We start from the raw sequence: 15454 nt of genomic DNA, 5'->3' as shown, positions 1-15454 counted from the left end.
TAAGATAGGAAAAGTATAAATGAGTTTGAGATGAAATGCCTGAGAAGTATGTTAGGGGTTATTAGGCTAGATAAAGTGAGAAATTATGTGAAACGGGAGTTGGGAGATGGGGTTTGTGAGTGTTGGGATGGTTTGGACACATGGAAAGAATGAGTGAAGGAAGATTAGTGAAAGAGTTGTGGAAGGAGTGAACATGAGGGGTCGACCTAGGATGTGATGGATGGATGGGGTAAAAGGGGCATTGGAAAGAGGGGAATATCTGTTGAGGAAGGATGGAAGAAGATAGGGGTGAGTGGAGAAGAGTTGTATTTACCTAATTGTAGTATACAATTGTGTATGGATGATGCCGTGATGCATGGAAGGGAGGGTGGGGGATGGGTGTGGGTGAGGAAGTATGTGGAAATGATATTTTGATGCAGCCTAAAGGGATTTCTCCCCATCTTCTCTTTGTCTGCATGAGGGGACGAAGACGGGGGTCACTAATTAAATGAAGCGGCCTTGCTGCATTGCTTTTGACCCAGGGCAGTGGGCGAGCTGCAGGGATGACCCATCATCCAGGAGGAACCAAGAAAAGAGAGAGGGAGGGAGGGGTGGTGAGTGGGAGTGAAGTATGGGGGAATGAAATGGGTGGGAGTGGACTTATGTCTTTGAGTTTGGCCACCTCCCTTGTAAGGGGGGAAAAGCCCTTGGTATATGTACAGTATGTATAGTGTGTTATATCATTCTGGCTATAGAAATATGTCTCAATGCAACTTTTGTTGTTCAGAATGGCTGTTGTGGTTCACTATATAATTTGAATTATTTTGTATTTACCTAGTTGTATTTTACGGGAAGGGGAGCTATGCTCGTGGTGTCCCGTCTTCATATCTCATTTTATCTAAACTATTTTTAAATTCATGTATTGTTTTTGCACACACTACTGGTGTAGCTTTTGTGTGCTTTGGCAAAAAATTATGCTATCATTTGTTGCTCAGTGGCTGACATAAGTTAACATCAAGGATAATGTGAATACAGATGAGATTGGGACAGAAGATAATGGGTATTTGTGAGTGGATGTGACCTTAGTTTTAATTCTTCCAGCTAATGGTCATTTGAGATAGATTTGATAGATTTAGCTGATAACATTTGATATATTTATTTCAGTTTGATAATGCAGTTGCCTGTGCAGCTGCAGATGGCATCTCCAGCTGCAAAGGAGTGGCTGCAGAAGAGAAGAGACAATGACGTTCAACCCTGGACACACTTTGTTAATACAAGCAAATTCAAGGTGAGTGATAAATATTATGTATAGAAAGACATGTTAAAAAAAATAATATATTACCTCTCATGTATATTTACCCACAAGAAATGAGCTATGCTCATGGGGTCCTGTTATGTATGCATTTACCTAACTGTAGTATGTAGGAAAATAGCAACGCTTGTTGGGTCCCATCTACTACTCTCCAATATGACATACCTATTCTCAAAATCATGTACAGTTGCAAATTAATCTATATCCTTAATTTCAATGATCATATTTAGATTTGAATTCATATTTGTCTGTCAGTCTTATGTGCACAGCCTCCCAAATAGTTCTGCCATATCACTTCTTTCTTCTCAGGTTCCATGTGGGTGGGGGTGCGGAGTTAGCTCCTTGATAGTTGGTATGCCTTATTATTTCTACTGCAATCCTTGGACCAACAATTCTGTAAGGGTTCTAACAGGGTAGAACATGGAGGAAGGGGGTACTGGGGTAGCCATCAGACAAGAACACAACATAGCAAGTGGAAACTCTGTTGAGAGCCTGTGAAGGTGATCATGTTCCTCTATTTTGTTATGAACAACACAAGGCAACAACAACTGGTAATGTGTTCCACTTGTTCACTGCCTTGTTTTGGAAGGTGAACATATTTAAAAATTCTTTGACTATTTGATGTGTCTGTGATGACACATATATATACCAAAGGCTTTTCCCCCCTTACAAGTGAGCTTATAATATGAAGGAGTGATTGTGCCAACAGCACTGAAAGGGGCAGAAACATGGAACATAAGAGAGGAAGAGAGGAGGAGTTTGAATGTGTTTGAGATGAAATGTCTGAGAAGTATGATAGGGGTTACTAGGCTAGATAGAGTGAGAAATGAGGAGGTTAGGAGGAGAACAGGGGTGGAAAGGGAGCTGGGAGATAGGGTGGATGTAAGAGTATTAGGATGGTTTGGACACATGGAAAGAATGAGTGAAGAAAGATTAGTAAAAGAAGTGTGGAAGGAGTGAATATGAGGGGTTGACCTAGGATGAGATGGATGGATAGGGTGAAAGGGGTATTACAAAAGAGAGGAATGGCTATGGAGGAAGGATGGGAGAGGACAGAAGATAGGGGTGAATGGAGAGGGGTTGTGTATGGATGATGCTGTGATGCATGAGGGGCAGTGGGTGGGGGTGGGGGGTGAGGAAGTATGTATGAGAAAAAAGGGATTTCTCCCCGTCTTCTCCTTTTCTGCTTGAGGGGACAGAGAGGGGGGGTTGCCGAATTTATGAAGCGGCCTTGCTGTGGATGTGCTGTGTCTTGCAACACTGCTTCTGACCCAGGGCAGTGGACAGGATGCAGGGATGACCCGTCTTCCAGGAGGTGCCAAGATAATAGGGAGGGTGGAGGGGAGTGGAATATATAGGAAATAGAATGGGTGGGAGTGGTTTCTATGCCTTTTTCTTTTTGGGTACCCCCCCATACAAGCAGTGTCACAAGACGCAGCACATCCACAGCAAGGCCGCTTCATTAAATCGGCGACCCCACTCTCCGTCCCCCCATATAAAGGAGAGGACGGGGAGAAATCCCTTCGGGCTGCATCAAAATTTTGCTCTCACACACTACCTCACCCCCCATCCCCCCGTCCATTCCACCTCATGCATCACAACATTTTCCATATACAACCATACCCCATTCACCCGTCGTCTGTCCTCTCCCGTCCTTCCTCAACAGACATTCCCCTCTTCCCCAAAGCCCCCTTCACCCCATCCATCCATCTCATCCTAGGACGTCCCCTCATGTTCACTCCCTCCACATCTGCCTTCCATATCTCCTTTACTAGTCTTTCTTCACTCATTCTTTCCATGTGTCCAAACCATCCTAATACTCTTTCATCAACCCTATCTCCCAACTCCCTTTCCACCCCTGTTCTCCTCCTCACCTCCTCATTTCTCACTCTATCTAGCCTAGTAACCCCCATCATACTTCTCAGACACTTCATCTCAAACACATTCATGCTCCTTCTCTCTTTCTCTCTTATGTTCCATGTTTCTGCTCCATACAGTGCTGTTGGCACAATCACTCCTTCATACAATCTCCTCTTAGCATCCATTCCCAAATTTCTATTCCTCATTACACTTTTTATTCCACCATACAAAACAAAGCATTAAAAACAATTACAGGCTGCACATATACAACACCTACAGACCACCTACACTATGAAACAAAAGTCCTCAAAGTCAAAGATCACCTTGACAAGAGAGACACACAAACACTTGCTGCAGCCTCCACAAACACAGCACACCCACACACACCAAGAAATATAAAAAAAAAAAACACCCAAATATCTATATCACACACAAATACTGTCTTCTCTTCCTCCACAAACACCAAATACCAGCCTCCAGGAACATATTCATAACCATATCACTCACTGCTCCATTAACACACTAAAGGATAACACACTACTACATGCCAGACCCCCTGATAGCCATCCCTCTGAATCCTCTCTCCCACGAAAGGACACAGTCCACCTGACCAGACTGCGGTGCAGCCACCACCCAGCCCTTCTAAGCTACCAGAAGAGGCTGGATGACTGCATTGTGGACAAATGCCCAGGATGTAACACTTCACCCCATACTATTCTAGTATATTTCGTTTTATGGAAAGGAGATGTAGAAGTTAAAAGTGACGACCAGCATTCTTCTTTTCAAGGGGATCCCACTACTCAAAAAATAGTAATAATAATAAATAAATATAATAAATAAACAAAATAAAAAGATGAATAAAAGTAGATTACCAACAATCCCTTGTATAACCAAACTAAGTTAATGTGTTACCATGATAGGCAGGAAAATATTAATTGTAAAGGTATATTGGTAACATGCATTCTTATTTGTTTGGCTTTACATGGAAATTCTATTCATATAACCAAGACGGATATTATTTTTACTCGTTAATATTTACTTAAGTTTTCTATATGTAAAAGACCCAGAAGACATGGAAATTTACTCGATCTGTTGATCACTAGCCACGAGAGTATGACAATTGTCGATATAGAAGTTGGTGAAACCATTGCAAATAGTGATCACAACTTAGATTCAAATTGCTAAAGTACTTGTGTACTAGGTATTGGTATAATAGTTGTATTTACCTATTTGTATTTTACGGGACGAGAGTTATGCTTGTTGTGACCCATTTTTTATCTCTCCACATCCAGTTTATTCTTAAAATCTTGTATAGTTTTGGCACTCACTGTTTCCCCATTTAGTTTGTTCCAGACATCAGTCCATGTGGGAAGCTATTCTTTTTCAAATCTCTTCTGTAACTGTCCTTCTTTAGCTTCTTTTCATGTCCTGTTTCTCTTGTCCCATTTTAATAAGTTGTCTAGAATTTCCTCCCTTTCATAATTCTGTAGATAATTAAATCACCTCATTCTCTTCTCTGTTCCAGTGTTGATAGATGTAACTTATCCAATCTTTGTTCATATGTCAAAATTAAAAGTGTAGGTGCCATTTTTGTTGCTGCTCTTTTTTCTTTCTTTCTTTCTTTACTAGGTGCCCATAGTGTCGCAGCATACTCTAATTTAGGTCTTATCAATGTAATTAATATTTTCTCCATTTCTTCATCCATGTAGTCAAAGGCCACTCTCATTGATCTTATAAGTTTAAAGTTTCTCCAACTAGTTTATTGACATGTTTATCAGGTGTCAAGTCACTAGAGATAATTACTCCTAGGTCCCTTTCGGAGTCGACTTGTTTGACTTCCTTAGTACCAATTTTATATTGACCCGATATTCTATTTTTGCTTTTTCCAAATTCCATTGTACTGCATTTCTTAATGTTAAAGTTCACTTCACACTTCTGACTCCATTTCCATATTCTATCCAGGTCTGCTTATAGCAATCTGCAGTCTTCTTCTGTGCTTGCTCTCTTAAGTAATTTGGCATCATCAGCAAAGAGGTTCATGTAATACCTCACTCCCTCATCCATATCATTTATATAAATGGGAAACATTAAAGGAGCCAATACAGAGCCCTGTGGGATGCCACTTATCATATCTTCCCAGTTCGAGTTCTTGTCTCTAAGTACCACTCTCATTTTTCTCCCACTCGAGAAATCTCTCATCCATTCCAGTAGCTTACCTTGTATTCCTCCTATTATTTCAATTTTTCTTATTAGCTTTTTATGTGGTACTTTGTCAAAAGCCTTCTGCAAGTCTAAGAAGGCACAATCAGCCCAGCCATCTCTTTCTTGTATTATTTCTATTAATCTTGAGTACATACATCATACCAAGGCTTTTTACCCCTTACCAGGGAGGTAGCCAAAAAGGACAAGGCATAAAATCATTCCCACCCATTCCATCCCCGAAAACACTCCACACCCTTCCACACTTCCTCCCATCTTAGCACCTCCTAGATGACGGGTCATCCCTGCACCCTGTCCACTGCCCTGGGTCAGAAGCAGTGTCGCAAGACACAGCACATCCACAGCAAGGCTGCTTCATTAAATCGGCGACCCCCCCTCTCCGTCCCCCCATATAAAGGAGAGGACGGGGAGAAATCCCTTTGGGCTGCGTCAAAATTTTTGCTCACACACACTACCTCACCCCCCATTCCCCCGTCCATTCCACCTCATGCATCACAACATTTTCCATATACAACCATTCTCCATTCACCCCTGTCTTCTGTCCTCTCCCATCCTTCCTCAACAGACATTCCCCTCTTCCCCAAAGCCCCCTTCACCCCATCCATCCATCTCATCCTAGGACGTCCCCTCATGTTCACTCCCTCCACATCTGCCTTCCATACCTCCTTTACTAGTCTTTCTTCACTCATTCTTTCCATGTGTCCAAACCATCCTAATACTCTTTCATCAACCCTATCTCCCAACTCCCTTTCCACCCCTGTTCTCCTCCTCACTTCCTCATTTCTCACTCTATCTAGCCTAGTAACCTCCATCATACTTCTCAGACACTTCATCTCAAACACATTCAAACTCTCTCTTTCTCTCTTATGTTCCATGTTTCTGCTCCATACAGTGATGTTGTCACAATCACTCCTTCATACAGTCTCCTCTTAGCATCCATTCCCAAATTTCTATTCCTCATTACACTTTTTAAACCACCAAGGCATTTACTCTCTTCTCTCAATCTACATTCTACCTCCACCCTCACTCCACCTTTTCCTGCCACATTTGCAACCAAATATCTAAAACTATCCACTTCCTCCAGTTGCTCTCCCTTAATGCTCACTTCCAGATTACTGCCACTTCCAGCCCTTGTACATCTCATCACCTTACTTTTACCCACACTTATCTTCAGCTTGCTTCTATTACACACTCTCCCAAACTGTCACCAACTTCCTCAATCCCTCCTCTGATCCTGCCACAAGCACAGTGTCGTCCACAAACAACAGCTGGCTCACCTCCCACTTTTCTCCATTTTCCTTAACCATCTCCAATCCCTGACCCACTACCCTTGCATTCACCTCTTGCACCACTCCATCCATGTATAAGTTGAACAGCCAGGGTGACATAACACATCCCTGACAAAGTCCCACCTTTACCTCAAAGCACTCACTCTCTCCATTTCTAATCCTGACACAAGCTCTACTACTCTCATAAAAACTCTTGACAGCTCCGAGAAGCTTTCCTCCTATCCCGTATATCCGCATAACCTCCCACAGTGCCTTTCTGTCTACCCTGTCGTAAGCCTTTTCCAGATCCATAAAGGCCCAGAAAACATCCTTCCCCTTTCCTATAGCTTTCTCACATATCTGTCTTACCACAAAAATCTGATCTACACAACCTCTACCTGTCCTAAACCCACACTGTTCCTCACCAATTACTCCCTCTGTTCCTCTCCTAATCCTCTCAATCAAGATCCTCCCATAAGCCTTCCCGACTACACTTAACAAGCTACAAGTACAGGGAAAAGAAAAGAGAAGTAAAGAAAAAGGTAAAGGAGGCAAAGAGGAGAGCAGATGTAAAATGGGGTAAGAGTATGACAGAAAATTTTGAAAGTAATAAAAAGATGTTTTGGAAAGAAATTAAGAAAGGAAGAGGAGGCGAATCAAGTAGAGATGAAAAGGCAAAAGGTGCAGATGGAGAGATAATAATGGAGGAGAAGGCAGTAAGGGGAAGATGGGCAGAATATTTTAGGGAGTTGCTTAATGTGAAGGAGGATAAGGAGGGAAAGATAGCTGCAGTGGGAAATGCTAAGAAATTAATCTTGAGTAAAAACATATTAATTGTGTGATACACAATCTTCCACTTCTAAAGCCAAATTGTTTAGGGTTTAGTATTTTATTCTCTTCCAAGTGTTTGATCCATTTGTTCCTAATAACTTTTTCACATATTTTTGCTACTGTGCTTGTAAGAGATACCGGTCTGAAGTTTGTAGGATTTTCTTTGTTTCCTCCTTTGTATATTGGTACAATGTTTGCATTTTCCAATCTTGTAGTACCTTTCCTTCTTTGAGTGAGAAATCTATTATCTTGTATAATTTGTCTGTTAGTTTAGCTGTACACTCTTTCAATATCCAATTTGCAATTCCATCCGGTCCATGTGATTTCCTAACATCTAGGTTTTATATTTTGTCTCATTTCTTTCTGCGTGACCCTTAATTTATGTCTTTCATTTTAGGGATATTTCTCGTTGTCCATCTTCCCAAATTTGTGAGCTTTCAATTGTAAAAACAGACCTGAAATGTCTGATCATAACTTAAGCCATTTCTATGTCATCTATATATTCTTTATCTCTTTCACGCAGTTTCACTATTTTGTGTTTGTCTTTTAATTTATCATTTACATATCTGTAAAGGAGTTTTCAACAAAATGAAATACAATTTATACATATACAAAATTTTTACAAAATTACTTGTTGTAAAGGGAGAACATGAAGCAAAGCTTATGGGAAATTGCTCTCCCTTTACGGAAAGAATTATTTTTATTTTATATATTTATTTTTGTTACATGTTAGTATGATATATATGTATATATATACATATATATATATATATATATATATATATATATATATATATGTATATATATATTTGCAATGAGATGTGACACGACGCCTGCTAACTCTGACCTCACGTAGGAATCGGGGTCACGTGTGAGCATCGCATCTTCTGGGGGTCAGGTGAGAGGTGAGAGGTCAAGTCGATTGTTGACATGACGATAATTGCTTACTGTGCGGATGCGGGTCACTGTCACCTGCAGGAACAAGAAAAAAAGTGGCAGACTTGGTTGATCCTTCCATTTGTCTATTATATCTTTCTCGTAGTTTCTTTCTCGTAGTTTTTTCTAAGTTTTATATGTGTTTATTACACATGTACGAGCTGTCTATTAGTTTTACATGAACTAGTGTATTAGTACTATTGTACTAGTAAACTTATACTAATGTACCAGTGCTAGTGTAACAATACTAGTGTACTTGTACTAATATACTAGTACTAATGTAGTAGTACTAGTACTAGCATTAGTAACTGTTACTAGTGTATTAGTGCTAGTGTACTAGTATTAGTGAACTACTACGAGTGTACTAGGGTATTAGTACTAGTGTTCTCGTGTATTAATACAGGTGTACTAATTTTCTTGTATACTTGTATTAGTTAAACATTATAATTTACCAGTGTACTAGAACTAGTATATTAGTGTACTAATATAGTAGTACTAGTGCACATGTACTAGTGTTTTAGTATATCATACATATACCATGGCTTTTTCCCCCTTACAAGGGAGGTAGCCAAAAAGGGAAATGCATAAAATCATTCCCACCCATTTCATCCCTGAATACACTCCACACCCCTCCCACCCTCCCTCTTATCTGAGCACCTCCTGGATGACGGGTCATCCCTGCACCTTGCCCACTGCTCTAGGTCAGAAGCAGTGTCGCAAGACACAGCACATCCACAGCAAGGCCGCTTCATTAAATCGGCGACCCTCCCTCTCCGTCCCCCCTTGCATAAAAGGAGAGGATGGGGAGAAATCCCTTCGGGCTGCGTCAACTTTTGCTCACACATACTACCTCACCCCCCACCCCACCCATTCCACCTCATGCAATCACAACATCATCCATATACAACCATTCTCCATTCACCCCTGTCTTCTGTCCTCTCCCATCCTTCCTCAACAGACATACCCCTCTTCCCCAAAGCCCCCTTCACCCCATCCATCCACCTCATCCTAGGATGTCCCCTCATGTTCACTCCTTCCACATCTGCCTTCCATACCTCTTTTACTAGTCTTTCTTCACTCATTCTTTCCATGTGTCCAAACCATCCTAATATTCTTTCATCAACCCTATCTCCCAGCTCCTTTTCCACCCCTGTTCTCCTCCTCACCTCCTCATTTCTCACTCTATCTAGCCTAATAACCCCCACCATACTTCTCAGACACCTCATCTCCTTCAGACACCTTCAAACTCCTTCTCTCTTCTCTTATGTTCCATGTTTCTGTCCCACACAGTGCTGTTGGCACAATCACTCCTTCATACAGTCTCCTCTTCGCATCCATTCCCAAATGTCTATTCCTCATTACACTCTTTAATCCACCAAGGCATTTACTCTCTTCTCTCAATCTACATTCTACCTCCACCTTCACTCCACCTTTTCCTGCCACATTTGCACCCAAGTATCTAAAACTATCCACTTCCTCCAGTCGCTCTCCCTTAATGCTCACTTCCAGTCTACTGCCACTTTCACCCCTTGTACATCTCATCACCTTACTTTACCCACATTTATCTTTAGCTTTCTTCTATCACATATTCTCTCAAACTCTGCCACCAACTTCCTCAATCCCTCTTCCGATCCTGCCTCAAGCGCAGTGTCGTCCGCAAACAATAGCTGGCTCACCTCCCACTTTTCTCCATTTTCTTTAACCATCTCCAATCCCTTTCCCACTACCCTTGCATTCACCTCTCGCACCACCCCATACATGTATAAGTTGAACAGCCAGGGCGACAAAAACAAGCAAGGCTGTCCCCAAAGTCCGTGTGACGGATAAAGAGATTGCTGCCATTGGTCGCATTAACATTCAGTACTTCAAAATTCCTCCAGCATTAGAACCTATCATCTACAATCCACTGGTTCGCACGACAGAAGAGGATCCAACATCAGAGTTAGATATACTGTGGAAGACATCGTTACCTCCCACTCTTCAAGGCCATCATGGTTTGGTATGATGCAGTTCCTGCATCGAGGTCAACCCCCAGGAAAAGCTTCTGTGACAGTCCTTCCAATGATTGACCTTGATCCCAGTCAAGCTTCATGTATCTACTCTACAATGAAGTTTGTGTCTACCCAAGCTCAACTATACGACGTTACTCCAGTCCTCACATTCGACCAACCCTTGTACTGGAAAGCTTTAACGATTATAATATAGGTCTCAATCAAATGACAGTGATCTCAAGCGCATAGTCCTCAGGCTTGGGGGATTTCAAATGCAGATGAGCTTTCTTGGGAGCATAGGTCACTTAATGGCAGGCTCGGGACTGCAAGAGTTGCTCGAAGTGGTATATGCTGGAAACACAGTGCCCCACATGATGACAGGCAAAGCTGTTTCCAGAGCAGTGCGGGGACATACGCTGGTAGATGCTGCACTAAACACCATTTTGGTTGCTGATGCCTACAATGTGCTTGTGCCAACCAAAGACACAGTTCAGGAACCACAAGTGGCAACTGCTGATACTGAGACAGATAATGTAGAACCACAAGATATTCCTTCAGATACAGTGACGACTGACATAACTACAGCAAGTGAAGTGTATGACAGAGCAATGTCCACTTCCCTCTCAGTGGAAGAAGTTTGTTCTGCAAAAGTGTTGCAAAGAATCCAGACTGAACTTGACAACAAAAAGGATATGATGACTATGCCAACAGCAAAACTCTGGTTGCAGTATCTCAATATGGTGGACATCTTGCGGAAATTTATTAAAGCTGAAAGAACAGGGAACTGGAGCTTACTCCTCCAATGTGTGCACGATATGCTTCCCTACCTTGCCGCTTCTGGACACCGACCGACAGTATACAAAGTCTGCATATGTATACCTGCAAATGATGACCAAACTACCAAATACGCATCTGGATGTGTATAAGAAGTTCCAAGAGGGATACCACGTTGTGCAGCGCAGTGATAGATACTGGGCAGGGCTCTCCACAGATCTGATCATCGAACAGGTTTTGATGAGAAGTATAAAGACGCATGGGGGGCCTAACTCGAGGAAAAGGGATGACAGAGACTCGGCGCTTACTGTGGGTCCTATCCATGCCAGCATGCGCAAACATCAACGATGCAATGCAGAAGTTCAGCGGGGTCTCCTACGAAACCAGCAACCAGCACAAAGATATTTCGAAGGCTAGACAGGCCAGAGATGTCAAGGACACCCTCGATCTTATCAGCTATCTGAAGGAAAGGGTCCATTCAAGGAGAATACCTCACTTCACAACATTGCTAATGGCATTGCCGCTCAGGACGAAGTCAATGTTGACCAAGCAAAAGAAATTGGAGACAAGATTCTTGTGAGCATGGCAGGGAAATCTGTGGAAGAATTCACCTTCCGAAAAGCCGATGAAGCAATGACACTTGCAACCAGATCAACTGTCAAAGTCAGAGGGGAATCTGTAGTAGTGGATCCACAATTGGTATTCCAGCGACTGGTAATTGTAGGTGAACGGTGCGAAGACTTGTCAACGTTATTTAAGTTTGAACTCTGTAGCCACCCTCCTGCCTTATTTGACTCGTCATCCCTTCCCTTGCAGGCCAATAAGGCAGTCCTTGCTGATGTTCTGTGGAAGTCTACAGATGAACAACGTGAGCCGAGTGGAGACCAAGTCCAATATGTCCTTGATGGCGGCGCGCTACTCCATCGGATTCCCTGGCCAAGAGGTTCCACATATGATAGTGTGTGTCAGATTTATGTCAGATATGTGACACAGAAATATGGAGCTGCTGTCATTGTTTTTGATGGCTACAGAGATGAACCCACAACTAAAGATGCCACACAACAAAGAAGAACAGGGACCTGCTCTAGTTTGACCGTAAACTTTGGTGGTGATATGATCATCCAATCCAAGAAGGAGGACTTCCTGAACAACAAGACAAACAAACAGCGCTTCATACATTTTCTCAGCGACAAACTAGAAAGGGCTGGATGCAGCACAGAACACGCAAATCATGATGCTGATGTCCTCATTGTTCAAACAGCCCTTGCCTTTGCCAGAACAAGAGATACGGTTCTCATTGGTGACGACACAGATTTGTTGGTCCTACTGTTGTATCACGCTGATATGACCGCAAACGAACTGTTTCTGGTATCAGAGTCAAAGCAAGCCACCAAATCGAGAAGGGTATGGTGCATAAAGCAGTCGAAAGAGTTGCTGGGTCCTCAGATTTGCGACCATCTGCTCTTTGTCCATGCTATTCTTGGCTGCGATACCACTAGTCGCCCGTTTGGATTGGGAAAAGGTTTGGCAGTGAAGAAGGTGAAGACTGATTCCCTGTTTCGTGAGCAATCAGAGATGTTCCACAAATCAGAGCAAACACTGGAGGACATAACTGCTGCAGGAGAGAAAGCTCTGGTATCACTGTGCGGTGGTACCAGAGAGGAAGGACTGGACAGCTTAAGATACAAGCGGTTCTGTGACAAGATTTCCAAGAGCACATCTTCCGTGGAACCACAAACATGAGCAGCTGCAAGATTCCATAGCCTCCATGTCTATTACCAGGTAATGGAGTGGAAAGGAACATGTGTCAACATGAAGCCACAAGATTGGGGATGGCACATTGTGGACAGAAGGTACATGCCTATACAGACAGATCAGCCCGCAGCACCACCGGAGACACTGGATGTCATCTGTTGTAGCTGCAAGAAAAACTGCAAAACAAGGAGGTGCACATGCCAAATATATGGTCTCCATTGCACTGCCGTGTGTAGAGAATGTCGTGGTACAAGTTGTTCTAACTCACAGGTGCCAGATTGATCAGATAATGTAGACGACGACGCTTAAGCCGGATACCGCAAAGTGGCACAACTGGAATTGACACTCTTGAAATTAATGTTGATGATCTGTTGTTGAAACATAGGCTTACTGTTGTTCATGAGTATGATAATAAACTTATCTCTGGCTACAATCATGTTTTCCTACATTTCAGTAGGCCCTAGGTTAAAAAATGCACCGAAAATATAAAATGTTGAGCAAATACATTTTAAAAATAGACATTCTTTCCAGCATATTGGATTTTTGGCTATAAATTCTTTATCCAATAAAAATGTAACCTATTCCACGTGAATTCTTGTGTTCAAAAACCCCATTTTAGCACTTTAGATGACTCAATTATTACATCCAAATGCGGAGATATGGCAAATTATCGAAAATTGGCGGCCATATTGGATTTATGCAAATTAGACATATTTCCTCAACGTGGATTTCTTAGGACTTTTAGTGTGATGTTCTAGACACCTCATGGGCAGGCATGCCCTGTGGTGAAAACAATTCTCTTGCAATTTGTTCCAAGTTGGGCCCTAAAATGTGCTATATTGCCTGGACTACATCATTATTATTATTGTTATTGTTATTATTATTATTATTACTTGACGCAGCCCGAAGGGATTTCTCCCCGTCCTCTCCATTATATGGGGGGACGGAAAGGGGGGGTCACCGATTTAATGAAGCAGCCTTGCTGTGGATGTGCTGTGTCCTGTGACACTGCTTCTGACCCAGGGCAGTGGACAGGGTGCAGGGATGACCCGTCATCTAGGAGGTGCTAAGATGGGAGGGAGGGTGGAGGGGTGTGGAGTGTTTTTGGGGATGAAAAGGGTGGGAATGTTTTTGTGCCTTGTCCTTTTTGGCTACCCCCCTGGTAAGGGGGAAAAAAGCCTTGGTATATGTATCAGGGTTCCCACGGTCCTTGAAAATTCTGGAAAGTCCTGGAAAAAAAGTGATTCTGGAAAGTCATGGAAAAGTCCTGAAATTCTGCCAAAAATCAAGTGGTCCTGGAATTAGGACTACCAGCTAAAAAAGTCATTGAAAGTCCTTGAATTCAGTGTTGCATGGATGTTGGTTGTGCTCAATATTCTACAGTGTGCAGTGTCTGACATAACAAACATAGGAGTTTCCGCTCTGAGAAGTCACATGAAAAGCAACTTTCATAACAGGATCAGCCAGTCAAGGCAAAACCCATCAGCAATCCGCAACTTCTTTGGAAAGAAGCAAGACGAAAAGGCAGATAATGCTGCAGCCAATGTCACCTCCAGTGCACCAGTTGCTAGTACAAGTACAGCTCCACAAAGATCAGAGGTTGCAGCTGCTGTGTCAGATGCTGCCCTCCACGCAGAGGTTCTCTGGGCTCTGAAGCTTGTTATGAGCAACTACTCATTCAATTCATCATCTGATGTGGGCATGTTGTTCCCAAGAATGTTTCCGGACAGCCAAATTGCTAAAACTTTCTCATGTGGTGCTACAAAGTGTGCTTATCTAGTTTGTTTTGGCCTGTCTCCATATTTCCATGATCTGCTAGTGGAGGAAGTCAGAAGTGCGGAGTGCTATACCATATCCTTTGATGAGTGCATGAACCCTGTTTCACAGAATGAACAAATGGACTTCATAGTCCGTTACTGGGACAATGATTCTGGTCAGGTCAGTGTAAGGTACTTTGGGTCACAGTTCTTGGGGCATGCTCGAGCAAGCGACCTACTCAACAACTTCAAGGAAGGGACACAACAACTAGATCCCAAGGGTCTGCTTCAGGTGTCAATGGATGGACCTAACGTCAATTGGAAATTTTTCAATGACCTGCAACAGGAGCGCAAAACACAGGATCTCCCAGAACTTCTGAACATCGGAAGCTGTGAACTCCACACTGTCCACGGAAGCTTGCAGAAAGGGGCCAACGAGACTGGATGGAAGATTGGAAACCTGCTAAGGTCTCTGTGGCAGCTCTTCCATGATACCCCCGCAAGAAGAGAGGATTTCACCACTATCACAGGGAGCAAGCTGTACCCATTGCAATTTTGCCAGCACAGATGGGTGGAGGATGCAAAGGTTGCAGAGCGTGCGTTGCAGATGTGGCCCAACGTGGAGAAATTTGTGGCATCCTTCAAAGACCCCAAGAAGGCCCCTAGCACTGCCTCATTTGCATCAGTGAAAGCTGCCTGTGAGGACCCACTCTCCGTCGCAAAGCTACAATTCTTCATCTATGTAGCTAAACAACTCCAGCCATTCCTTCA

General features: G+C 42.8%; 1 protein-coding gene across 8 annotated transcripts in view; it reads left to right on the top strand.

Annotated features, from left to right (window-relative positions):
* LOC143032005 (uncharacterized) overlaps positions 1-13492 on the top strand; it is a 529471-nt gene extending 515979 nt beyond the window's left edge. For 7 of the 8 annotated variants that reach the window (XM_076196456.1, XM_076196457.1, XM_076196453.1 and 4 more), the window contains 2 exons: positions 1144-1267; positions 11988-13492. In XM_076196456.1, coding sequence (XP_076052571.1) covers positions 1151-1267; positions 11988-12914 — 1044 coding nt within the window. In that variant the 5' untranslated portion in view covers positions 1144-1150 and the 3' untranslated portion in view covers positions 12915-13492. The remainder of the gene's footprint in view (positions 1-1143; positions 1268-11987) is intronic. The other variant, XM_076196458.1, reaches the window with a different exon arrangement.
* Positions 13493-15454: the final 1962 nt, after the last annotated feature.

The sequence above is a fragment of the Oratosquilla oratoria genome, chromosome 12 (genome assembly GCF_046742065.1).
Source record: "Oratosquilla oratoria isolate Oo_2021 chromosome 12, ASM4674206v1, whole genome shotgun sequence".
Classification (NCBI taxonomy): Eukaryota; Metazoa; Arthropoda; class Malacostraca; order Stomatopoda; family Squillidae; genus Oratosquilla; species Oratosquilla oratoria.
This window is presented reverse-complemented; position numbering and strand designations above follow the sequence as displayed.